We start from the raw sequence: 27898 nt of genomic DNA, 5'->3' as shown, positions 1-27898 counted from the left end.
AACTTCTAAATCAAGTGATGTGGTAACAAAAGAAGGTAACTATAATCAGAAGGATGTTAAACCAAAGGGTAACATAATTTTATTATCCAGCCAGCAAACTTGTAGGAATTCTGAAGGTGAGCTAACATGCAATAGTCATGCCTCCATTGTCATCCAACTGCAATATATTTTGAATATGTTTTCTATGCTCTCACCTATTCTTCCTTTCTTTTTCAGAGCAAGGCCCTTAACAATACATAAGGTATAAATAAATGTAAATAAATAAATAAATGCATTCACATTTTTTTTCTACTTTTTGTTTCATCAACTATATTCCATTTCACTGACAGTTTAAAAAGTAGGGCTATTAGTGAGAGATACCAGTGGCAAATAACCTTTTCATGGGAGATGACATTCACAGATACTATTGGTTGTTGGAAAAATCACAAAGCATTTTTGTATAGATAAACATAAAAAAAAATCAGGACTTTTCTAATAACCCAATAGTAACTTTCTCTACTAGATTTCACATAGAATTATCCACTACCTTTTCCTTTTCTTGAGCTGTTTTGTTGTAAGATAAAATTCTCGGGTCTTTAAAAAGTATGGAGATACTATAGTCCACAGAGGAAATAGACTTGCTGATTTATAATATGTAATATCAAAGCATTCTGTACAAGATGAAAAATAACCTTCGTACCTTACGATATGACAAAAAAGCAAGTTAAGCTAAACAGTATTTTATTCAAATGAGATAACATTTCACTCTCTTAAAATTATGTTCTTCAAGCATACCATTAATAAGCAGAGGGCAGAGAAGAATACAACTAAACAATTTTCAGAGCTCCTTTGTACTAATATCTTCAGCTGTGATCAATATAACCATACACATTATGCTGAATTATGCATTTCAAGCTAAAGATAGAAAGGAACTTTCAAAAGCAAGCCCTTAAACACATGCAGTTAATTTAAGCATTAACCAAATGCAAACTGCATTTACATATCCTTCCCTCACATATTCACACAATCTGAAACTAATTTGTACCTTGAATAAAGAGGTGAGTATTCTCTAAAAATAATTTGCTAGCTAGATGAATGACTACAAGAAGCCAGGGAAACATCTTCTGGCGAAGAACACTCGAAACATGAAAGGGTAAATGTGTGAAGAGACTTCAAGGCAAAATTAAATAATTTCAAAACCTGTAGTACAAAAAGGAATGCTCTAAATAGTAAAAGATTTCCTTAACTAGACAATCTCAGTATTTTAACATTTCTTTGGGAAATATAGCTAAATATTATATTTTTCTTAGAATCTATTGTGATATTTTCACACACAAAAAAACCCTAAAACCATAAACCATTAAACCTATAAATTCCAGGTACCTGACCCCTCTCCCTCTATCTTCCCCTTCTCTCTCAATTTCTCTCTGTCCTAATAATAAAAAACAGAATCTTCTTAGTCATTATTAAATCACTAGTAAAAAATTAAAACAAATAAAATTATTTAAAAAAATTAGAGTGGCCCGGGAGATGGCGCAGTGGATAAGGCACTGGGTTCTCAAGCATGAGGTCCCAAGTTCAATCCCTCGCAACACATGTACCAGAGTGATGTCTTGTTCTTTTTCTCTCTCCTCCTATCTTTCTTATTAATAAATAAAAATATTTTTAAAAATTAAGAGAAAAAAATGGAAAAAATGGCCTCCAGAAGCAGTGGATTCATAGTACTGGCATTGGGCTCCAGGAATAACCCTGGTGACAATTAAAAAAAAAAAAGAAAAGAAAAAGAAAAAGAGAAAGAGAAAGAAAAATGGGGAATGAGATCAGTTGAATTGTTTTAAAAGTAGCAACTATAGTTTTAATAATTGAGAAGAAAAGACTGGATGCTGATGCACCTGGTTGAGTGCACATATCACAATGCAAAAGGCCTGGGTTGAAGTCTTTGGTCCCTACCTGCATGGGGAAAGTTTCATGAATGTGAAACAGTGTTTCAGGAGTCTGTTTCTCTCTTTCTCTCTCTCTTTTTTTAAACAATTTTTTAGTATTTATTTTCCTTTTGTTGTCCTTGTTGTAGTTATTATTGTTGTTATTGATGTCGTCATTGTTGGATAGGACAGAGAGAAATGGAGAGAGGAGGGGAAGACAGAGAGGGAGAGAGAAAGATAGACACCTGCAGACCTGCTTCACCGCCTGTGAAGCGACTCCCACTGCAGGTGGGGAGCCGGGAGCTCGAACTGGGATCCTTACGCCGATCCTTATGCTTCACACCATATGCGCTTAACCCGCCTGCACTGCCGCCCGACTCCCTTTCTCCTTCTTTATTACCCCTTCTCTCTTCATTTCTGTTTCTATTCAAAATAAATTATTTATATACAAGAACTCTCAGAACTAACTCAATAGTAATAAACATGTTTTTAATAGAGCACTAAAATTCTATCTCCTTAACAATAATTTATTTTCAGAGTGGCCTCTAAATTCAGATATCAAAGAATAAGAATTTTAGAATTCTTGGCATCTAGAGAACTACACAAAGAAAGCAGACATAACTATAATGCACAGAAAAAATATTTCATTTTTCTTTCTTTTAAGAATGAGCTATATGTAGTAGTTTTTGGAAGAGAGGGAGTATAGAGCATATCCATGAAGAAGAATTTACTGAGCAAATATTCAATATTAAACAAAGCACTGTTAGGTATTCAATACTGTGCACTAAAACCAGGAACTATGTGCCATTAATACAAAAACTTTAAAATATGCAGCTGTGCAGAAATCATGTCACCATTTCATTCTACTTCTAACCTTTAAATTCATAAATCTGTCACCAAATTTAATCACTTGATGAGTAAATATTATGCAGATGTGTTTCAGTGAAATTAAGATCCCATTGTCTATGTTCTGATTTCAGACTTCTTAAAAATTAAAAGAAAATGTCAGAACACAATTTCAAAATGTCATCACTTATAAAATTCACCCTAAATATTTCACATATGAGCAACTAAAGCAAATGAAGTTGAAGGAAAAACAATAATAACTGAACTGTCTTGTGGACTTTGTGAGAATCACGTTGGTCAGGGGTAGGGGACACAGAATTTTGGTGGAAGATATGGTGACTTACATATGAGGAGTGGCCTTGAAATTGCAACTCTGAAATATTATTAATTAAAAAATATTAAGGGAGTCGGGCTGTAGCGCAGCGGGTTAAGCGCAGGTGGCGCAAAGCACAAGGACCGGCATAAGGATCCCGGTTTGAACCCCGGCTCCCCACCTGCAGGGGAGTCGCTTCACAGGCGGTGAAGCAGGTCCGCAGGTGTCTATCTTTCTCTCCTCCTCTCTGTCTTCCCCTCCTCTCTCCATTTCTCTCTGTCCTATCCAACAACGACAACAACAATAATAACTACAACAATAAAACAACAAGGGCAACAAAAGGGAATAAATAAATAAAATAATTATTTAAAAAATAAATTTAAAAAAATATTAAATAACTATTTGAAATGATAAAAATTTTGACCCCCCAATTTTCTCATATGTAAAATTTTAAGATAATAAAACATTTTACAAGTTTATGAAAAAAGTGCATCTCAATTTCAGAGATGTTAAAACAGAAGAGAACTTTCTAATAGCTAATGATAGAGCACTGGATAATCATGTAATTGCTTTTGCTATTGAATCTGCAATAAACTTTAAACATTTGTTTAACTGAATTTGGAACCATTCAAAAGGAGTGAGTTTATAACACCACTTGGCTCATCTACTAGATAAACAAATAAGTAAATATGAATCAACTACTTCATTTTTCCCCATTGTGCATTAGCCTATCTGTGTGTGGATATATGATATAGTAGATCAGATGCCTACTTTAATTATCATTATTTCACCTTCCGAGAAAAGGAAGGTGAGTCTGTAACTTATAATATGAAACTTATTAATGATAATTATTTTAGCAGGGACATCGGTTCCTGCTATTTAAAGCTCTGTGTTAGAGCAGTATTAAATATCTCATTCTCAGAGAGACATATTCTTTGTTGACCTACCCAAAATGGTAAGCAACAATTTTCAACACACACCGCTGTTTTACAGTTTGTTTTTTAATCTCCGTTGTACTTAACAAACACCTGACATATTTCATATTTAATTGTCAGTTTCTCCCTATTGAATTTAGGCCTGCACCAGAGCAAGGCCTTGTTTTCATTCATGGTTCTATTTCCAGAATTTTGAACAGTGCCCAGCATATACTGGTGCTCAATGAGCACTTGTTGACTATTGAATAAAGGCTCAAAATTTAAGCAAATGAAGCTAATTAAAGACAATCGGAGTAAGCATAACTCTAAGAGAGAATAATTCCTTTGGTGTATATAGTAGGTATTGGGAATAAAGAGAAAATCTGAGCAGTCAAGACATTTATGAAAGTGGATAACCTGTTAATACAGTCTGTACTCCTTTTATATATATAGTGAGGTACCTAGCGAAAGGGCACTACAGAAAAGTACTGACCGAATCAGTGCGTAACAACAAATAACACGGATGTCTGAAATGAGTAAGTCAGTAGTCATTTTGTATATGTACCTCTTTCAGTTTTTAATCTGTCAAGGATTTCAGTTTTGTCTGTTAAATCAGATTTTAAGGCAGTCTCAAGTTGAGCAATCTGTACTTTCAGCTGCTGTTCCTTTAACTTCCATTGTTCTTCATGGGCAGCACTGAAGGCACTGCAAAACACACGTGATATGCAAGAAAAGCTTGGAAATCAGCTTCAACCGAAAATAATAAAGAGAAAAGCTTTTAGTGGCACAGAGACCACTGTCATCATGTCTTAGGAATTAAGTAAACATATGCTGGTCTGCTGCTGTTGAAACCGAGGCGCCTTTCTCAGGCTGCGGTTAGAGAACATGAAAGAGTTTGTGGGATGAGCAAAGGAACTGGCCTTAATTTAGAGCTCTAAAGTCAGAAAAGTTGGCAGTGTACAGCTTTTGTGGGACTAGTAAAGGAATTCAGATACTGTACATACTCCAGAGGAATCTACAATTCCAAACCTCAGCAACTGACATGGGATAAAACCATTCTTTCCCACACACAACACAGAGAACAGAGATCTTCCACCTGATCTTTAATTCTAGAAGCTGAGGCTTAAAAAATATTCATTCATTTTATGAGAAAGTAACCAAAGAAGTGCATGAAAGTCCTGTGCTCTACTGTCTGCTAGTATCTGAAACTTTTAAAGAGTCTGTGATAATAACATTCATAAAATACTGGCCACAAAATGATAGAACATTGAAAAATAAGATCTGTGTACACATATGTTCTTGGCAGCACAATTTGTAATAGCCAAAACCTGGAAGCAACCCAGGTGTCCAACAACAGAGGAGTGGCTGAGCAAGTTGTGGTATATATACACAATGGAATACTACTCAGCTGTAAAAAATGGTGACTTCACCGTTTTCAGCCGATCTTGGATGGACCTTGAAAAAATCATGTTGAGTGAAATAAGTCAGAAACAGAAGGATGAATATGGGATGATCTCACTCTCAGGCAGAAGTTGAAAAACAAGATCAGAAGAGAAAACACAAGTAGAACCTGAAATGGAATTGGCATATTGCACCAAAGTAAAAGACTCTGGGGTGGGTGGGTGGGGAGAATACAGATCCATGAAGGATGATAAATGACATAGTGGGGGTTGTATTGTTAAATGGGAAACTGGGGAATGTTATGCATGTACAAACTATTGTATTTACTGTTGAATGTAAAACATTAATTCCTCAATAAAGAAACAAAAACAAACAAAAAATAAGATCTCTAAGACTATCCTGATATTAAGAAATAGTGAAAATGTAGTTTCTGGTCTAAAAACCAAAAAGCTATATTTTAAGCACATTTTTATTTGTAATACATGATTGAGATAAGAATCCAGTAAGGAAACCCTATTAATAACGAAAATTAAAGAATTGCTGTTTCTCAGTAATCAACTTCCAGCATACTGGAAGAACTAGTTTTAAAATACCTAGATGGTAGGCAGAGGGTTTGTACTAAACATTAATTTAGTCCAGTGGTTCCCAAATACTAGTCAAAACTAAACACTGGTATGAGAACAGCTGCACTATAAACACTTAGAGAGATTTAAAAATTAAGACCTTGGAGCCCAAGAATCGTATTTTTTTGAAGCTGCCCAGGTGATAGCCAGGTTTTGGAAAAAGTGATCTTGATATGTCTTTCAGCAGAAAACTATTATCTGTGAAGCTTGCTATGACTGAATAATTATCAGCAGCTTTGACCCTTTTACTTACTTTAAGCTCAGTAAATGGCATTGAAATTTATAAAATCTGGATTTTTATTGATGAAGTAAAAAGTAAAGTAGACTTGTTGAAGATTGCCCTTAGTGTTGCTCCCAGTTAGTCCTGAGGTTTTATTCCAAAAGAGATACCTTTCGGGGAGGCATAGCTTTCAAAAGAGCAAATGTGTGTATTCATTTTTCATGCTGAAAGTTTTCACTGTATTTAAAATGACATGAACTAAAAAAATAAATGGAATTCTATAAGTTTCTCTAACAAAGACATCTGCTTCTTTTATCAGTGTTCTTATTTGACATATGGAATCTTAAAAAAAAGTACGGATCTGATACATTTTAAGTTAGTTTTATGATAGGTACAATTACGTAGACTTAGATGAAATCCAAGTAAAACAGGAACCTTAAATACTAAAGTAAAGAATATTCCATTACATTTTTACTTTAAAGTAAAGAACAAATATAATTTCTGTGTCTGGTCAAATTATCTATACTAAATATACTCATGTAGATGCTGTATGTGAATGTGTGTATGTGTCTTTTGTTATTAAAAACATGTACTACCCGGAAAAAAATTAGCATGGTGAAATAGGCACAACCATACATTATATCAGACTCCAAAAATTAGAAACAGTAGTGTTCCAACAGCATTAGTACCAGCAAAAAAGATCACCAACAGTTAATCTGGCAGAAACATCAGAAGCTGTATGTGTTTAAATTAAGAACAATTTAGCAGCCTGGTTTTTCCAAACCCACAAAATACTAGTGTAAATCAGCATAAGTCAATCTGAATTTAGTCCACTGCTATCTTCTCTCTAACATTAGGATTACATTCCAATGGAATTTCATGAAGAATTCCATTTGAATTTACTGTATTCCTCTGTGCTTGGAGCCATCTGTGTAACTATAAATGGTGAGCCACATCTGGCTCCATTTTCTTTGTAAGGCTGTGTACATGATTAAATCTGCATATGAGAACAGTCTTTGAGGACATTTTATTCATGAAAATCTTTTTGTATATTGCCTGCAGTGACAACTGAGAAGGAATCATAGATGGTTTTTGTGTGCATCTCATCATTATTTTATGTCACAGAAGTGACCAAGTCCTACTCTATAGTGAAATGTCCAGTGGAGCTTGTGGTCACTTGCTGGCCCACCGGTAGTCATGGGTCATCATACATACCCTTGATCAACACTATGATAAGATTGAGAGGCTGAAGAATTAATCTCAACCCTAAGATCTTTTTTCTTACAGAAAATGTTCAAGGGTATCCTAATGTAGAAAGATTGGCAAGAATAAGGTCAAATTGCCCCCAAAGAAATCTATAGGCACTTTAGTTTGGGTGTTATGAGAATTAAATACACAAAAACTTCAGACTATCTCACTTATTAAAGGAAAAATAATGCTGTAAGTATATTATATTTAGTTTGATTTCTGGGAAGCACAAAGTGTTCATATGAACTTTCATGATTTCAGAAAGATTACAGACGATAGACTCTCATTTTATAGATAGAACACATAATCTATGGGAGGGGGGAGTAGTGGTCCTTTAAATTTTGGGACTATTAGATGACTCATAACGTAAAACTTGATTTACTGAATTCTTAAAATAGATAATGCCATCTTAAAAACCATACTCCAATATTTTCTTTAAAATAGGCATTGGTTTTTTTCAGAGGGTAAATATCTATCTTTAAATCACTTTTCATAGATTCTCTGATTCTAGGCAGGGGTATATAGCATAATGGTGATGCAAAGAGGCTCTCATGCCTGAGGCTCCTAAGTCCCAGGTTCAAACCCCTGCACCACCATAAGATTCTCTGAATCTAATCTCAAATTGATGACATCTGACTTGAATGATTGTTGGTGGTAGTAGGTATGGTGTGAATAGATGAAGAGATTCCAAAGAATTGGTAAAATCTACATTTTGATGTGTTCCAATTATTCTGAATATGTTACAGTTGAAGGATTATTGCATAATGAGTTATATCACTCTAAACGTATGCTAACTTTAAAAAATGGAGTACAGCTTTACTGTAATATAGTTTCTCTCGGACAAACAGTAGTATTTAGTTACAAAAAGTTTACTCTGAAATTTTAAATCAAACCTTTCTTAAATTTATACTATTTCTTAGTATTATATAAAATGTTTTAGCATATTAATAATACAAATGAGAATTTTGTCTTACCAGATCATTTTCTACTATGTCATATGTCAAGTAATAAACACATATAAATTTCATCTGAAAATGATGAGAATACAATCTGCAAATCATATTTCTCTCCTGAAAACCAGCCAATTTTGAATAACAAACAAACAAATGTTCTACTTTTAAAAACATGCTATCACTATGACTAACTGAACAGGGAATATATGTATCTTCTGATGAGCATTAGCTGTTGGCAGTGATGGATGGCAATGCCATGAAATGCAAAAGCTGTAAAGAATCGTAGGGATGCTATTAATTTTTGTAGAGTTTCTCCAACTATGTCTGAAAGCATGTATTTAAAAACTGAATTTTATTTATAAATAACTATCATGTATGCTTGATGAATTTTGTGCTTAAGTGACATCAGTTTTTCTTAAATGATGTATTTATTTTTATTTAGGATAGAGACCGAGAGCAACTGAGAAGGAAGGGGGCATAGAGACGGAGAAAAAGAAAGATACTTGCAGCACTGCTTCACTGCTCGTGAAGATTCCCCACTGCAGGTGGGGACTGGGGGCTTGAACCTAGGTCTGTTCACACTATACCAAGTGCGCTCTACCTACCACCTGGCCCAGACATAACTTTTTTTACACTAAATACTTTTACACTTGTTGCATATGTCTAGCTTACATACACCTCAAAATTCAAGTGTAAACAGAATAATGAAGTTTGTTTTCATGTGACAGAAAAAAATATAGTTCAAGCTTGAAAAAAAACTACACAATCTTAGATCTTCTTCTTCTTCTAGCGTTTGCCGGATCATCTTCTAATATAGAAAGATAAAACATGCCTCTTATGAAGTTCAGTTTAGGCATTATTCCCAGAAAAGTTTATTACTTTTTTTTTATACATCTTTTTAAAAAAAAAAAAAATATATATATATATATTTTTTTACTTATTTATTCTGGATAGAGACAGAGAGAATTTGAGAAGGGAGGGGGATAGAGAGGGGATGAGACAGAGAGACACCTGCAGACCTGCTTCACCACTTACGAAGCAACTCCCCACCTGCTTCACAGGTGGGGAGCCGGAGGCTCAAACCAGGATCCTTATGCCAGTCTTTGCACTTTGCGCCATGTGTGTTTAACCTGGCATGCTACCACTCAACTCCCAGTTTACTGCTTTTTATTCTACAAAAGTTCAGTAAGTCCTCAAATTAGAGGAAAGTAGATAATATATAAGTAATGGCCAAATAGCATTTATTTCTTTACTTAGACCATATACAATGATTTAATATATAAGATGCTAAAGATAAATCAACAAGGACTTCTGGATGTCTGAATAACTGTTATTACTTCAATGTATCCTTTCACATAAACAATTTTCCAATTTAATTAAGGGAACATGGGAAATAATTCATCTAGTAGAATTCTTAAGGCCCTGAGTTTGAGCTGAGGACTGTCAGAAAGCACAATGGATGACACCAAGGAGCTCTGTGAAGTAGTTCTGTGGTGTCACTATTCCTCTCATCTTTCCCTACCATTCTAAAGAAGGGGGGGGATAAGAAAAAAAAAGAAAAGAAGGAAGGAAGAAAAATAATGAATAAAAGAGAACGAAAGAAAGAAAAGGAAAAATAGGGTCATGGAGATTACTCAGTGGTATTGCACATTCCCTGGCAATCCATGAAAAACAGAATCAGAAAGACAGTGAAGCACAGGGGGTGGGGAGGGGCGTGTGGCAGGAGAAATCAAAGTTTAGAGAAAAAGAACTGAGTTTTAGCCTTGCACTGAAATACAGTAATCTCGTTGTGACTCTCAACTCCCTTGGCTATAAAGTATACCAATCTGTATACTGAAATCTGAAAATTTCAAACACAAAGCTACTTAATACCTAGATACACATAAATATGAGATACACATTTTCTACAGAGAGAAATGTAAGACTGGAATTACAATAGATGATTTAGATCAAATTAATCAGGGCCAAAGAGAGAAGGATTAAAACAAAGACAGTACTGTCTGTCTTGCTGGAGACTATCATCTATGTTACTTTCTTTGGTGGCATATGAACCTTCAATTGGTTAACTTCTAATATAAACTATACAAAGATAATCAACACACAGGTAAATAATACAGATGATATACACATCGGAATGGCGCCTAATCTTAGTTTAGGTGTCTTTTCAAACCAGACCAAAATAAAAGTCTACCCTTATAGTCTTTAGGTATAATTTAGTTAATTTACAAAAAATAAACTTTGATTTTGAATAGTCAAAACGTAGTTCAGAGAGAAATTAGCAATAAAGCACAGGGCTTGCATGCTTGAATCCTAGGGTTCAATCCCTAGCACTGCACATGCCAGAACTTAGAAGTGCTGTGGTCTCTCTTCTAAAGACAAATACATATTAAAAAATACAAACATAAAGCCTATAATTTAAAAAGATAAGTTATTTAACATATATTAAAGGTTTTCATGTAAAATCTGTACTTTTCTTTTTTTTAATTTCTTTATTGGGGGATTAATGTTTTACAATCAACAGTAAATACAATAGTTTGTATATGCATAACATTTCTCAGCTTTCCACATAACAATACAACCCCCACTAGGTCCTCTGTCATCCTCTTTGGACCTGTAACACTCTCCCATTCACCCACCCTAAAGTCTTTTACTTTGGTGCAATACACCAAAAACAAACAAACAAACAAACAAAAAAACCCAAAAACCAAAACACTGTACTTTTCATTCTTAAATACTATATACAGAAAAGACTGAAACACACACACACACACACACACACACACACACACACACACTCAATCTGTATCATGGAGTAGAATTTTGTTTCTATTGTTACCATTAAGGATTAATCTCTAAGATATCTTGATTACAAACAAGATTAAGAAACAAAATATAAGAAGTCCTTTAAAGCTTATTTTGAGGTAAAGATGCTTACATTCTCTCTCGTTAGAAAGAAAAGAAACAATTCTAAGTGAATATCTGTGTTCTCCACCAGTAGAACCACTCTGAGTCAACAGCCTGGAGTTGGGTACTTCAGGAGAAGCAGCAGGTTTGGAGAGAAACCAAAAGAGGTTCAAGTACAAGCTGTTTTAAGAATGTAGGTAAACTACCTATTGTTAATCTTCATTGTCTAGAAATATACATTTATAGTATCAACACTTCAATGTTATAGGGAATTCATAATAATGTACTTACAGTATTTAGCACAGTACCTGCTAGCTTATAGTTGTTTTCAGTGAATGACTCAGCATGAGTGACAGAGACATGACTGACTGTCTTAGTTAACAGGTAGCTTCACAGGTAAAGAACTTTTTGAGGGAATAAATGAACTCCTTATTTACCTGTTGTAAAGTTTATCATAGTTTTCCTTTAAAAGTTCCCGTTCCTTTTCTAAATCATTAATTCTATCTTGTAGCTAAAATGAAAAGGAAATTAGTCATAGGTGATTGTCATATAAAGGTTAAAAATATATAAATACATAGGTTTAATCACATAAGATTAAAAAAACCCAGTCTTGATTTCCAAACCGCAGCTGTTAACTGGACCACACATATTGTCTGCATTTAACCCAGCACTGATTTTTCTCCAAGTTGTTAAATAAACATGAAATTAATATTTGTTTTAATTTAGTAGAAATATATGCATTGCTTTATGGCAACATGTGCCAGAGTTCAATAAAGAATGTATTAAAAGCTTGCTGCTAAATCTGGGAAAATAGTTTTTACTTTTCTTCCTGATGAAATCTATTATTATATTCACTTGTATTAATTTTCTTCCAACTGACCCATAGCAAATTAGAGAAATAACTTTCCTATTGGTTTGTCTTTCAAACAAATTGTATTGATAACTATTTATTCTGAAGACACTTTTTTATGTTAACTGGCATTTTAAAAAGTCAATTAGCACATCTTAAAAGTGAATGAATAAAAGTGTATATGTTGTTTTATCCCAATAAACAGTCCTTTTGGAAATAAATATATGGTAACAATTATGTATTTATGCCTAAAATGTATTACCATATATTTATAATATTTACTTATTTATCTGTTTATTTTTGTAGCCAGGGCTTCATTGTTTTCGGGTAGACTTTTAGATAGTAAGAGAGACAGAGAGAGACAGCACAATACTGGTTTCCTCCAATGTAGTGGGAGCTGGGCTCAAACTTGGACTGCATTTATAGCAAAGCAGGCACATTATCCAGCTGATCTACAATAAATATATTTAAAAAATTTGTTTACTAGCATTTTGTAGTTATAATTATCTGCCAGGAATCAGATACTCCTAAAATTCATCTCCAGTTTCAAAATTCAGGTTTTTAATGAGAGAGAGAGAGAAGCCAGACCAGTGTTGTACCAGTTATAATGTTCTACTTTTTGTTTGTTTTATGCTTTTATATAGTTCTGGGGATCAAACCTAGGACCTCATGCTTGAAATGCATATATTCTACTACTCAGCATCCTCCCTGATCTCTCAAAATTCTCTTTTGATGCTAGTATGTGACATAGTTAAGATTCTTCACACCCAATCACACAATGAAGCTATTTTATTTCATTTCCATTTTCCTTAAGATCAAGTTTGAGAGACTACAGAACAACGTATTAGTTGGAGACTTGAGTATAGCAATAACACAAGGATGAATTTTTCACCACCTGCGCTTAACCTGCTGCACTACCACCGGACTCTCAGAGGATAAATTTTTCAAACAATGTTTTAGAGAAAAATTAGATAATTTCACAAAATTGCTGACATTGCAGGAAAAACATTCCTCTTAGAAACAGGCACATTCCTATAATTGTGCTTTGGTACTTTATAACTGACAGGTCTCGAAACTTTACGTCAGGCTCAACCTGACGCTGTTGACTGGCTACGGAAGAAGGGCAAACGCTACAAAAAGAAGAAGAAGAACTGATAGGTAGTTACATTTGAGCAAGTTAAGTTCCATATGTGACATGTCATCAGTTTCAATTTTCTTTTACCTTAATGATTCTTTTTAAAATTTTTAAAAATATTTATTTATTCCCTTTTGTTGCCCTTGTTTTATTGTTGAAGTTATTATTGTTATTGACGTTGTTGTCGTCATTAGATAGGACAGAGAGAAATGGAGAGAGGAGGGGAAGGCAGGTGGGGAGAGAAGACAGACACCTGCAGACCTGCTTCACCGCTTCTGAAGTGACTCCCCTGCAGGTGGGGAGCCGGGGGCTTGAACCGGAGTCCTTGTGCCAGTCCTTGCACTTTGTGCCACTTATGCTTAACCCGCTGCGCTACCACCTGACTCCTTCCTTAATGATTCTTTTTTAAATAAATAACTATTTTTTAATTTTTATTTTATTTTTAAAATTTTTTATTTTCCCTTTTGTTTTTATTGTTGTTGTAGTTATATTATTTTTGTAGTTGTTAGGACAGAGAGAAACGGAGAGAGGAGGGGAAGAGACAGATAGACACCTGCAGACTTGCTTCACCGCCTGTGAAGCGACTGCCCTGCAGGTGGGGAGCTGGGGGCTAGACCCAGGATCCTTACGCAGGTCCTTGTGCTTCGTGCCAGGTGTGCTTAGCCCGCTGCACTAGCCCAATTCCCAATGATTCTTAATCCTTTGTATAAAACAGTGGATCTTACAACATTTGCTAATAGTTTTTTAAATGCTGATTTAGCATGTATACTATACACTATATTAACTTCTATTTTTTTCTGTTTCTAAAGACTCTAGATATGTAGCTTAAGATTTTAAAATAACATGAGAGTTGAAATGCTGCCTATTATACTTTTGCAACAGTTAAAGAGAAATTTTAGTGAAATGGGTAACTAAACTCTTTGGGAGCTTACCTCTTCTATTCTTCTTTCAGAAAATGTCATAGAATGTAATTGCTTCTCCAGACTACAGCACTTTAAGCGTTGCTCTTTAAGTTGCATATTTAGCTCATCTCCATTTGCTATCAAGGCATCATGGCTGATTCTGAGGGTTTTTTGCTTCTGAGAAACAAAAAGAAAATCTTTTCAAAATCAGATATTTTTTTTCTTCTGAGATCAACTGGACACTTTATTAACATGGTACTTCACGTATCTCTACACACGGTGGGTGGGGTTCTTACTTCAGGCTGAAAAATATGGAACGCTTCATAAATTTGCATGTCATCCTTGCGCAATGGCCATGCTAATCTTCTCTGTATTGTTCCAATTTTTTAGTATATGTGCCGCTGAAGTGAGCACTCAGTTTTAGAAAATTTGAATTATCCAAATAATTACAACTTTATAAATAAACTTGTTCCAAAAGTTCACATTACACTGTTTATTCTTAGTATATGTGCTACCGAAGCGAGCACTACACTGTTTATTCTTCACATCATAAAACATGGGTATGTAATACTTCCTCATTAGGAGACAATATCACCAAGAAAATTCACCAAGAAAATACAGGGGCTGCGTGTGATATAGAACTATATTCCTGCAATCTTACAATCTATAAACTTATTCAATCACTAATAAAATATTATTATTAAAAAGGTCATTGTTAAGTGGGTAGAGAACCAGACTTGCATGCATGAGGCTCTCAGTTTAATCCCTGGCACCAACGGGTCAGAGTGATACTCTGGTTTTTTTCTCTCTCCTATCTCATAAATGAGTATTTTTAACTATTAAAAAAAAAAAAAACAGGGCTTTCTTAGCACGGAGTGACAAAATGCAAACAGTTACTGTTCTTTTCTTTTCTCCTAGCTTTTAATTTGTGGAGAATAAACAGTAAGTAATCTAGTTTTAGTAATTTTTTTACAATTTTATTTTTTTGTGGTTATAGTGGTTGGACATGCTGTCTAAAAATGCTGCAACATGGGTCAAAAATAAATGCTGACCACAGATATTCAAACTGAAAGAATTTTCACCACACCATATAAACAACCTTGGAAGGTTTGCTTCTAATTATAATACAATTATGTTAAAATTTTCAATTCAATAAAAGTTAAAAACTCTTAATTTTTAAAATAACCTATTTGTGAATATGTTTTAATCTACTGCTATACAGTAAAATGACAGACTTTTTTTTTCAAAATAAAAAAGGTGATTACTTTGACGTCTTTTCATAGAAACCATATGACCATAGCATATAATGCCTCATCTGGTAATTAAAATCAATTACGTTATATTACAGTTCTTTATTAAAAGACATATAGTTATTCAGCTACTTGAGACCAATCTTTTTATTAATTGGTGTATTATCATCTAACACTGTCTTTAGACAGATTTTTCTGGACTTCCTCCCATATTGAAGCTGTTGGTTGGAACCCCTCAAATCTCTATTTGCCAGTCCCCTATGCTTTGCAGATAACTTGCCATTGCGGGTATTTAAACAAACACCTGAGATCACTGTTAAATGGAAAGGAGACTAAGTGATATAAAAATGTGAAGCCACTTTTAAATTTCTCTTTATATGTATTTTGTATATAGGGGTACTTTCATCTCAGTGTCTTCTTTTCTCTAAATTCTTGTGTATATATATATGGAAGGTATTAGCCAGCAGTTAAGGATGTTCCTGAAGGACGGAGATTACTCCCCAGAATGTGATTTTAAAATATTTTACTATCAAATTCTACAGTGAGTAGGCTTTAGATGAACCCATATTTTGCAACAATTTATTACTTTTCTAGTCTCAGTACTTCAAAGAAAATGCTACTTAAAATAAATCCTGCTCATACGGAATGTTTTGTAGTTCATTAATTCCAGAACCTATGTTAATTGTGCTGTGCCAGTAAATATGGACACTCTGCACATTTCTGTGGAGAATTGGTCCTTGTTAAAAAAAAATGATGATGATTGTCTCAAATATTGTAAACTTGAGTGATTAAGATTTAAAATAAACTGTGATAGTGGATGTAATGGATATTCAAATATTATTCTTGTAATTGTAATTACAAGACAAAATAAAACACCACATCAAAGAAAGATCTAACAAAACTGAATTACTGATATATTTATAACTTGGGATATATCATAAAAGTTTAAAACTCTATATGCAAATACATCTAAAGCTTCAGAGCTATAGTCTCAAAATGAAACCAGATAAAGGAGCTAAAAATAATTTCTTTGGCACAAGATGACTTAGGATAAATATGCTTATTATTTAAAGATGACACAATATTTATTTTCAAAAGTCCAAGCAGTTAGTAATTTTTAGTTAATAAGTTATAAATAATCCATGAGCTGATAACAATCTTTAACAATTACTTTTTAGTGATATAACCTATAAAAATACAAACTGAACACTATTTTTGAGCCTTTCTATGCATCATCATAATATAAATTATCATAGTACCTCTTGAAGCTGAATAAATTTTCCTTCCATTACTGAAAGAGCATTGCTTTTTTCCACTAGTTGCTTATGAAGCTTAATCATTTCTACATTGTCACGAATGTTTGACCTTGAAAGGTGTGTTTGAAAAAGAAGAAAAGACAGTAAAAACAGCAAGATAAATGAAAACAATTAGGATGGCACTACAAATTTCTATCAAACGTTACCTAGAAAAAAATGTACATGTTTGTACATATGTATGTCATCAAGCTTTTTTGTTTACTACATATTTAGCATAGATCATTTTAAATGACCAATAATAATTCTTGAAGATTCATAAAATATTAAACATTGTTTGGAGGAAGCCTAAGACTTAATGACTTATGTCACTTCTACAGTGATAAGTAGTATGATTTTAAAACTACAGTCCCACCACCAAGCTTCAGGGTAATTTTTGGAACTATCATACTACTTTTCTGTAAATGAAAAATACTCAATAGGGCCAGCCACTCATCTTCCCACCACTCCCTTAAAACAAATGGCATCATAAGATTACAATTTATTGGAGTTTCCTCCTGGAGCTTAAAACTTTCAAAAAATATATATATTTAAAAGTGACTTAGCATTTTATACTAATAATGTCCAAAGCTGGCATTTAAATATGTTACAGATGTGCTTTTAGCTGTAAGAGATCATTTAACGTCCACGGGGTATATAGAAACTCTATATGCTGCAGTACTATTTTGTATTTTTCCTACTGAGATTAAAGCAAATGCAGAATTTAACAGGAAGATCTTGTTAAAGGTTAATCATAGATCTAAATGAATACCTTTTTTAAAAAGGCATTTATTCTGACAGAGAAAGGTCTCTTAATTTAATATGTCTTACATCCAAAACTGCTTTTTAAATTATGAAGTTTTAGAATTCACATTTAAAGGAAAAAATATATAAAAACATTAAATTCATATATAAAAACCATTATATAATTTGAATACTTAAAGTATGCAATTTTACTTCTAAAACTTATCTAGTCTACACATATTGGAAAAATTGTCACAATGCCTTACTGGAACCAGAGAATGGACTACAAAGCTCACACATCTGTAAACCAGCTGAGGACTTGAAGTACTTAATTTTCTTCTTTGATATTTGAAAGTTCATTGTATTTTGGCATTAGGCAGTTAGTTGTCCTCACACACCAGATAAACAAGTCCAAGAACCTGGATTTTGCCCAGGGTACAGTCTTAACACAATGTCAAAATAATTATGTGTCTAAAACATATTATCCAGTAGTTCTGAACAAACATTCAACAGTACTGTATCATTCTTCTTGATATATGTACACATATGTATGTAAAAATTTATATAGATATAAAATATATAGACATTATTGACATTCTTTATGTTTAGAAGCCAAGTTAATTTGTTTTCCAAAATCACATTGACTACCTAAGAGTGACATTTATTGATATGGAAGGAGAAAATACGATTAAATAATTTCAAATATTTTCTTATGTTTTCTGATTATTAAGTATGTTAATATTTCCAAAATGTAAGCATATACAGAATATATGTTTAAATACCTATTATTTAATGATAGTAACAAATAATTAAGTCCCATTAATCCATGTAGGATAATAAAAGCTGTAGATTTTAATAAATTTTGAATTTTTCTTCCAATGCAAAGGCCATAAGTATTTTTCAAAAGTTTACAGTGGCTTAATTGAATTTTGTTTACTTGTATGTTTTCCAAAAATTGTTGGGGCTTTGAAGTTTTCAAAGTATTGCCAAGAAATGACTTAGTTTATATGAATAATATTCCAGAACCATGCCTAAATACAACATAAGTAGTATTTAGAAAAGTGATAATTATGTAGTACTTTAAAAGTTATGTCTCTAAGACAATATAGCACCTGGAAATACATATATACTATATACACAAATATATATATTTCTATTTATAAATAGTTATCTTATGTGAAGAAAAGATAAACAAGTAAAGACCAGATGAGCTTTCCACGCCAGCATATGCGGTGCTTCAAATGAACCTTGTGCTCTCAAACTCCTATGTTCTACTTGTTGAACCATTATCCTGCTGACTACATCCGCAAGGCTTTGATAATTAATTTGAGTGCCAGTTTTTTAAAACTTTATGCACAAAAGTTATTATTATGAACACATATATTTGAGGGCAATACTGAGGAGAAAAAGAGTGTCTTGTTGTTAAACTGAAAGTACTTGATGCGAAGTATACAAAAGTTAAAATCAATAATGTGATGAATGTGGTTTGACAATAAAAAAATCTCAAACTTGACAATCAACTCAACATTTTTACATAGATAAAATGTACGAAAACAAATAAAAGTGAAACTGAGGAAAGAAAAGTAGAACGTGATGCTATGAAAACACAGTAAGAAATGCGAGAAGAAAATTGGAAGCAAGAGGGAGCTAGAGTCCTTGCTAAGTGGTTTGTCTGAGACTTCTAAGTATGTGGAGGAGCGTCTCAGGATGGCTTTGCTTAATGATCAGAAACAAGGCTAGTTTTGTGAGCAATATTTTAAGTAATCTCCACAGTGTTTTCTTAGACTAGCCCAGCCACTATGACAGGTACACCAAATCTTCAGGATGATGGTATTCCACAATACAGAGTAAAGCATTCAAATGAACTCTAACAGTCCTATACTTATTCATTCATGCTGCATTACACATGTTGAAATGATTTGCAGATATCTAGCATACTAATTAAGGGCTTTGTAAAAATAAATTTCTCAAAATTTTCAACAAGGATTTCGAATAATCTATGAACAATTAAGCTTAAAATGTAGATACTTTTTTCTACAGAAATATTATTTAGAATTATGATTGAATCTTCTAAAACTATGAGAAGAGTTGTTCGCTCTTCCCTAGATTAAAAACAAACCAAAATAAATTAGATTTTCTGTTGAAAAAAGTAATCCAGTTCAACAACCTATGTGCCAAGTTTCTTTCACATAATTTGAAACAGTCAAGCAATAAACCCTGAAAAAGGACTTTCTAATAGAAGCTTTAAAGACACTTGACTCCAGTTTTGCTACTGGGTGCCATAATAAATCTAGAAATTTAAAACTTCAGATGCACTGCAGAAGAAAAAACGTTCAGTGGAACTATATAATGCATAATCTATTATGAAAGCTTAAGCAGAAAACTCTTTGCTTCAGTGAAACTTTCTCATACTTCATTCTCCAGGCACACAACTAAATCATCCTCTACTTCCACCAGCTCCAGTACCAATACTCCCCAAATCTTGTTGACATATATGTATATATTACCATAGTCATGAGTATGGATGCAGGAAAAAAAAAATCTCTTGAATTTTGAGACAAAATAGTATAGTAGTTATGCCATCTAGAAAAGCAAGTTTTAGGCTATAGAAGTTATGAGATTCTGTCAAATAGATAAAGAGTGAGATAGAATGGTGAGGGTCTTTAGTTTTAACCTGACTAAATTTTGGGAATAGGGTTGAAAGCTCAGAATTAATAAAAGACTCTTTAGTTTTGTTTGTTAATAGTGGCAGAATCTGTGTAAGTGTATCGTTAGGATAAATGCAAGTCATAATAACCTTTAGCAAGATAACATTTCAGATTTGATTTGTGGGGAGGGGCAGAAGATAATAGCTCACATGATAGAGCATATACTTCTATGCCTTTGGTTTTAGTTGTGGCACTACATGGGAGCTCTGTGGATAGGGGAGCAGTGATCTAGTGTCTACTCTCTGTCACCTCCCCTCCCCTTCACTCAGCATTATAGTACACATATGAACTACTGGGTTCACTCCCCAGTACCAGATTAAAAACAATAATAAAAGAACTATTGAATGAAGCAAGGAGAGTCGCTTAAATAAATGGTATTGGGAAAACTGGGGTGAAACATCCAGAGGAAACTGAACCATTACATTTCACCACATACAAAAGTAAACTCCAAGTGGATCAAGGACTTGGATATTAGACTAGAAACTACTATGCAGTTAGAGGAAAATATTGACAGAACTCTTTTCCATCTAAGTTTTATAGGCATCTTCAACAACACAAGTCCATTGGCAACCAAGACAAAAATAAAAATAAACCAATAGGACTATATCAAATTGAAAATATTCTGCACAGCAAAAGAAACTACCCAAACAAAGAGACTCCTTAGAGAATGGCAGATCATCTTTACATGCCATATATCAGACAAGAGGCTAATAAACCAAAATCCATAAAGAGCTCACCAAACTCAGAAACAAACAAATAATAAAAAAAAAAGACCCTGCCCCAAAATGGGGAAAAGATATGAACAGAATATTCCCCAAAGAAGAGACCAAAACAGCCAACAGACTTAAGAAAAAATGTTCCAAGTCAGTGATTGTCCGAGCAATGCAAATAAACACAACAGTCTACGGCCATACCACCCTGAACACGCCCAATCTCGTCTGATCTCAGAAGCAAATAAAGACAATGAGCTATCACTTCATTCCTGTGAGAATGTCATACATCACAAAAGATAGTTAACAAACTCTGGAGAAGTTGTTCGCACAAAGAAACCCTCCTGCATTGCACAGGTAATGTAACTGTCTGTGGATGGCAGTCTAAAAAACTCTCTGAAGGCTAGAAATGGACCTACCCTATGATCCTGCAATTCCTCTCCTGAGGATATGTTCTAAGGAACCAAACACACCCATCCAAAAAGATCTGTGTAAACCTATGTTCATAGCAGCACAATTTGTAATAGCCAAAATCTGGAAGCAACTTAGGTGTCTAGCAAATGAGTGGCTGAGAAAGTTGTAGTATACGTACACAATGAAATACTACTCAGCTATTAAGAATAGTGAATTCACCTTCACCTCATCTTGGAAGAAGCTTGAAGGGGTCATATTAAGTGAGATAAGCCAAAAAGAGAAAGATGAAATATGGGATGATCTCATTCATGGACAGAAGATGAGAAAAAAAGAACAGAAAAGGAAAACACAAAGCAGAAGCTGGACTGGGTTTGGTGTACTGGACCAAAGTAAAAGAGTCTGGGGTGGGGATGGGGGAAGGGTGGAAGGACTTTAAGATCCTAGGGCATGATAGTGGAGGAAAAGCTTGACTGGAGGGGCGGGAGGTGACAGTATTCTGCAGAAAACTGAGAAATTTTACACATGTACCAACAACTATATTTACTAAAAATCATTACTCCTCCAAATAAAAAATATGAAAAATTATAGGAAGTTATGAGTGAGTCAAGTGGAATAAGCTTCACTAAAAGAGCTGAGGAGGGCCTATTTACAAGGTAGTGGTACTCAAGCACATGAAATCAGTACTCAGTACTTCATGACCTTAGAATGCATGAAGGTGCTGGGAAATAGCTCACCTAGTACTGAGTTTGATCTGGCACCAAATGGTAACACCCTTAATGTTAGATAGTGTGGAGTTTATATTGTAAGAAAAATAAAAGAGTCAGCTGGGAGTGGTGGAATTTTCATGTACAAAGGCCCCAGTCTGGTGGGTCAAAAAACCAAACCTGGAAGTCTGGCTGCAGCGCAGCAGGTTAAGCATAGGTGGCTCAAAGCACAAGGACTGGTGTAAGGATTCCAGTTCCAGCCCCCAGCTCCCTATCTGCAGGGGAGTCGCTTCAGAGGAAGTGAAGCAGGTTTGCAGGTGTCTATCTTTTTCTCCTCCTCTCTGTCTTCCCCTCCTCTCTCCATTTCTCTCTGTCCTATCCAACAACGATGACAACAATAAAACAACAAGGGCAACAAAAGGGAATAAATAAATAAAATAAATAAAAAAAAAAACCAAATCAAAACTAAACAGATTGCATGAAGATGACATTTGGCCTAAGAATGTTTAGCTCTAGACTTTATCATTCTTGTAGTGATGAGTAAAACAGAAATCATAACTCAGATATGCAAAACTCTCCATAAGAGCAAAATCACATTTTTATAAAGATGGAGGCAGAACTCTTAATGCTTGGTTGGGGACAGAAAGAACTCTAGTCCTGGCTATGTTCTTAAGGTTCCATTTTGGAGATCAAATTTCATGGCTACCAACTGGTAATGAGTATCTGAGGACTATATGCAATGTATTAAAATTTCTATAGGAAATGTGGATTTAACAGCCATTAAATTGTAAAAGTGAACTTAGGTCTAGGATTTTTTTTTTTCTTTCTTGATAGAATTATCCTGTCAGAGCAATAATATAGGTTATATCACAATTACTAGAAGCAATTGTTGGTATGAAATAGACCTTTGATAAATTAAAAAAGATAATGGATTGCTTTCATTAATAAATACAGCTTATTTAGTAGTAAAAATCTTTCAGAAATACAGGTCTCTAGGAAAAAAAGTGGTTGCTATTTAAAAGGTAGAGGCCACTTACTCATTTCGATCTTTTCTCTTCACTTATTTATTTATAGTGCAGTGCCAGGGGATGAATTTAGGGTCTTAATGATGAAAGAAACTTAAAAATCGTTTCCATTGTGGTCCAGGAGGTGGCACAGTGGCTAAGGCACTAGACTCTCAAGCATGAGGTCCTGAGTTCAATCCCTGGCAGCACATGTACCAGAGTGATATCTGGTTCTTTCTCGCTCTCTCCCCTATCTTTCTCATTAATAAATAAATAAAATCTTTAAAAAAAATCGCTTCCATGGCCCAATTTTCCATTCTTTTATTTTTCTGAGAATGAGACAGAGAAGACAGGGATAGATATAGAGAAAGGAGAGACTTTACAGCAACACTCAACTAGTCATGCAGTTACCCAGTGCTACCCATGGTGTTTCAATGAGATGTTGGGATTTGAACCCACGGTCTTAATCATGGTATTGTGTGCACTCTGTCTGGTAAGCTATCTCCAAGGTTCACACTCTTATGTGAAGGAGTCAACATTAAAATATATATATATTGCCTCCCGGGTTATCACTGGGGCTTGAGGCCTGCACTACAAATCCCCTGCTCCTGTGGCAATTTTTTTTTTCCTTTTTTTTGTATAAGACAGAGAGAAATTGAGAGGGGAGGGAAAAATAGAGAGGAAGAAAGATTGACACCTGCTGTACTGCTTGTATGGCGATCCCCCTGCAGGTGGGGAACTGGGGGCTCCAACCGGGATTCTTGTGCGGGTCCTTGGGTTTCCCTACTAAATATGCTTAACCTCATGTGCCACTGCATGACCCCCCAAATACATTTCTAAGGGACAGATTCTTCTCACTTTCTTAGCTGTCTCCTTTCTCTGAGATGTTCTTAAGTTTGAACTTTTCTTGCACTCATTTATGTACAATCACACTAGTCAGAATTAACTGTAACAATTTCTGTGGTTTACATAAAGTGTTGGGGAAATATTCAAGCTGCTTAATCAGAAAAATCTTAGATAAAATCAATAATAAAAAATAAAGGAGGGGGTCAGGCAGTAGCGCAATGGGTTAAGTGCACATGCAAAGCGCAAGGACCGGTGTAAGGATCCCAGTTTGAGCCCCAGGCTCCACACTTGCTGGGTGGTCCCTTTACAAGCGGTGAAGCAGGTCTGCAGGTGTTTTTCTCTCCCCCTCTGTCTTCCCCTCCTCTCTTGATTTCTCTCTGTTCTATCCAACAACAACAGCAATAACTACAATGATAAACAAGGGCAACAAAATGGGAAAAATAGCCTCCAGGAGCATTGGATTCATAATGCAGGCACCAAGTCCCAGTGATAATTCTGGAGGCAAAATAAATAAATAAATAAATAAAATAAAAAATAAAGGAAATGGCATTTGTGATATTTTTCATTTGGCAAATTATAAGGCATTCAAAACAACAGCTCAACCTTGGTGTATATATATATATTTAACAGGAAACAGATCACCTCACTGTGTAATATTAATATTTGCAAGGTTATCTCTGACCCCAGTAGCCTTTCCATACAAGAAGCAGATACGTACTCTAAATGGGGGAGCTGAGTTATCAGACAAATTCAAATTGAGAGTCAAACAACTATCAATGAGTTGGCAAAGATAAGAGAACCGCTTTAGAATAAAGTAAACCTGATAGGAGTAATAATTATATAGCCCATGACTGGATATTATATCAAAAAAAAAGCAACAAAAAACTTGAGGCACCAGATGTCCCAGGTTTAATCTTTGGCATTAGAGTAAGCCAGAGCTGGAAAAATAAAAAATAAAATAAATCAATAAATCAATCAAATCTGCTATACTATACAGGACACTATTGAGACAATTGGGAAATTTGACTATGAACTGTATATTAGATGATGTAATTATCATTTACTGTCCCGAGTGTGATAGTATTAATGTAGTTATGTAGAAGGATGTGTGTATTCTGACAAGAAACAGAAAAGAGGGTAAAGTGTTTATATATACACATATACATATATGCACATACATATATATGTGTATATATATACATAAATATATCAAAATTTATATCGGTTTAGGGAGAGAAAGGCAAAGAGTGGGAGGGATAGGGGCTTGTGCAAAATGAATAGTCTTGTGTTACTCACAAATATACTAAGGGATAGAAGGTATATGAGTGTTCATTCTATATTCTTACACTTCTGTAGTCTTATAATTTTTCAACATCACAAGCATGGGGACGAACTTAAGAGTGCTAAGAAGTAATTCTATAGGGGGCCAGGTGGTGGTGCATCAGGTTAAACACACATAGTATGAAGTGCAGGGACCAAAGCAAGGATCCCATTTCAAGCCCTTGGCCCATCACCAGCAGGGGGGTTTCATTTCACAAGCAATGGAGCAGGTCTGCAAGTGTCTATCCTTCTCACCCACCTCTCTATCTCCGGCCCCCACTCAAATTTCTCTCTGTCCTATCCAACAACAGCAACACCAAAAATGGAAAAAATGGCCGAAGGAGCAGTGGATTCCTAGTGCAGGTACCCAGCTCCAGTGATAACCCTGGAGGCAAAAAAAAAAAAAAAAGTAATCCTATAACTATGCATGGAAGAGAAAGACAATGCCCTTAAAGCCAAGCTGTTTCTTAAACTACACAACTCCTTAAGGCCTCTCTCTATTTTAAGATTTGCCAGTCTGCTGTCAACCAAAGAGAAGAGGGGTAAGTCAGGGTGTCTGAAACACATAATGTCCAATGGGACATTATGGCACTTACATGATATTTAATTAAGAAAGTAAAAAACCCTGATATTTACTTATAAAGACACATACACATACATACCAATACAAAATAGCTACACATTTGGAAAGAATATAAATATTTTTAAAGTTGAAAAAGTCAATAAAAGGTAAAATTGTTCTGATTTTAACATTCATGTACATGTGTTCACTGGTTACTGCTTTGCATTTAATTTAAGACTGCCTTTTTAATAAGCATAAAATGTGCATTTTTATATTGTTTAAATTTTAATACAGATTTTTGTTCAAAACAACACAGACATTCAGGCTACTTGTAAATGATACAAGATTTTTTGCTAATGAGGCATTATGTAGAACATATGCAAAAATCACAACTTAGTCTTCCAAAATAGACCACAATAACAGGAAAAAACATGATTTTAATAAAAAAGAGCAGCACTAGGCTTTTACTTCAAAGCAATTAAGGGCTTTGGATAACCAAAAGTTTATGTCAAGCTGATGCCAAACCAAACTGGTCTATTAAATACATACTATGAAGAGTTTCTGTAATATTCTATGAAAAGGCTCTTTGCCATAAATATCAAGCACTCTGAAGATTACAACTATGTTAGGTTCATGTTTGAGAACAAGGAGTCCAACATCCAGATCAGACTTCTAGAATTTCAAATCTGAGATAATGTATCCGTGAAAGAGAACTTTAAATATGTTTTCCATTTTGTGATTTTCCCCCTACAGTAAATTATACCAAGTTTTATATTCTCCCCAACATTTTTTTCAACAGCTTTACATTAGTCTTGAGAAATTGCTGTTATACATAAACTCTGAATTATGTAAAAATACATAGGGGAAAAAGATTTGAAGATCTTTGAGTCATTGGTTAAGTGTCTAACAACTGTATTTCAAAGACATGCTGTTCAGCAGGTACCCTTTCAAGCAACTAACATACAATTTCCAATTTCATAAAGTCACTGAGGTAGGGGGAAAAACTGATTATTCCCTTCTCTGGTCTCTGCAATAAAATCTCTTTTACCTGTAATACTTGTTTGATCTCTACTTTTAATTATTATGTGAAAAAGAACTGCAGTGCTGTGGAATGAGTAATACAGAACCTTGAGGAAGGCCTTCGTTTAGTTTTTAAGGTAAATTCTTCTGTGTGTAAATGATGGCATCCCTTGCTCACAATATTTATACTAGAAAGTATGTGTACCTATCTATCATTGTAGTTCTCCTGTTAGCATTGCAGTACTAGTACTGCACAAATTCTGGGTTTCCATGTTTTTTTTTTTAAATAAACTTTAAAAAATTACTTATTGAATTGAGACTGAAAGAAATTCAGAGAGGGGAGATAGAGAAGTGAAGTGAAAGAGTTACCTGCAGCACTGTGAAGCTTTCTCCCTGTAGGTGGGGACCCGAGGTTTGAACCTGGGTCCTTCCTCCCTGTAACAAGTACACTCTTCTAGGTGGACCAACACCCTCCCAACCCCCTAGGCCTCCTTTTACTTTTTTAATGTTAATGTTAGTGTTTTTATTTTTTCATTATCTTTATTTATTGGATAGGGACAGCTAGAAATCGAGAGGATGGGGGAGGTAGAGAGGAAAACAGACACCTGCAGCATTTCTTCACCACTCACAAAGCTTTCCCCTTGCAGGTGGGGCTTGGGGCTTGAACCCAGGTCCTTGTGCATTGTAACCTGTTCATTCAAGGAACACCACCATCCTTGGCCCCCCTAGGTCTCCTTTTTAGTTAACTCGCTACTTCTAAGATGATAATAACCATTTTAAAGGGGTGTACTCAAAAGTGCCCATCTTACTTTCCAGAAACTTAAAAAAGCAAAACAGAGGAACTAATCCCATGTAGCTGTATACTTATCAGCTGAATAAAGCTCACAAGGATGGGCTGTAGGCTTAGATTTGACCTAGTGTATACATTTATTAGTCAGATGCTATCTTTTTTTATTGTTGTTGTAGTTATTATTTTTGTTAATGATGTTGTGGCTTTTGGATAGGACAGAGAGAAATGGAGAGAGGAGGGGAAGACAGAGAAGGAAAGAGAAAGCCAGACACCTGTAGACCTGCTTCACTGTCTAGTGAAGTGACACTAGAAGTGACCCCCCCT

General features: G+C 34.6%; 1 protein-coding gene and 1 non-coding gene across 2 annotated transcripts in view; both read right to left on the bottom strand.

Moving 5' to 3' along the window:
• The window catches only part of RPGRIP1L (RPGRIP1 like), a 134922-nt gene that overhangs the window by 98502 nt on the left and 8522 nt on the right, over positions 1-27898 (bottom strand). Inside the window, exons 3-7 of the mRNA XM_060172153.1 lie at positions 17364-17449; positions 16720-16825; positions 14241-14387; positions 11761-11834; positions 4540-4679 (exon numbers count right to left, since the gene is read on the bottom strand). Coding sequence (XP_060028136.1) covers positions 4540-4679; positions 11761-11834; positions 14241-14387; positions 16720-16825; positions 17364-17449 — 553 coding nt within the window. The remainder of the gene's footprint in view (positions 1-4539; positions 4680-11760; positions 11835-14240; positions 14388-16719; positions 16826-17363; positions 17450-27898) is intronic.
• LOC132537188 (U6 spliceosomal RNA) lies at positions 14516-14624 on the bottom strand. Its single transcript, XR_009548651.1, has one exon. It is a non-coding gene; the product is annotated as a U6 spliceosomal RNA (small nuclear RNA).

The sequence above is a fragment of the Erinaceus europaeus genome, chromosome 2 (genome assembly GCF_950295315.1).
Source record: "Erinaceus europaeus chromosome 2, mEriEur2.1, whole genome shotgun sequence".
Taxonomy (NCBI): Eukaryota; Metazoa; Chordata; class Mammalia; order Eulipotyphla; family Erinaceidae; genus Erinaceus; species Erinaceus europaeus.
Note: the sequence above shows the minus strand (reverse complement) of the source record. Positions and strands in the feature narration are given on the sequence as shown.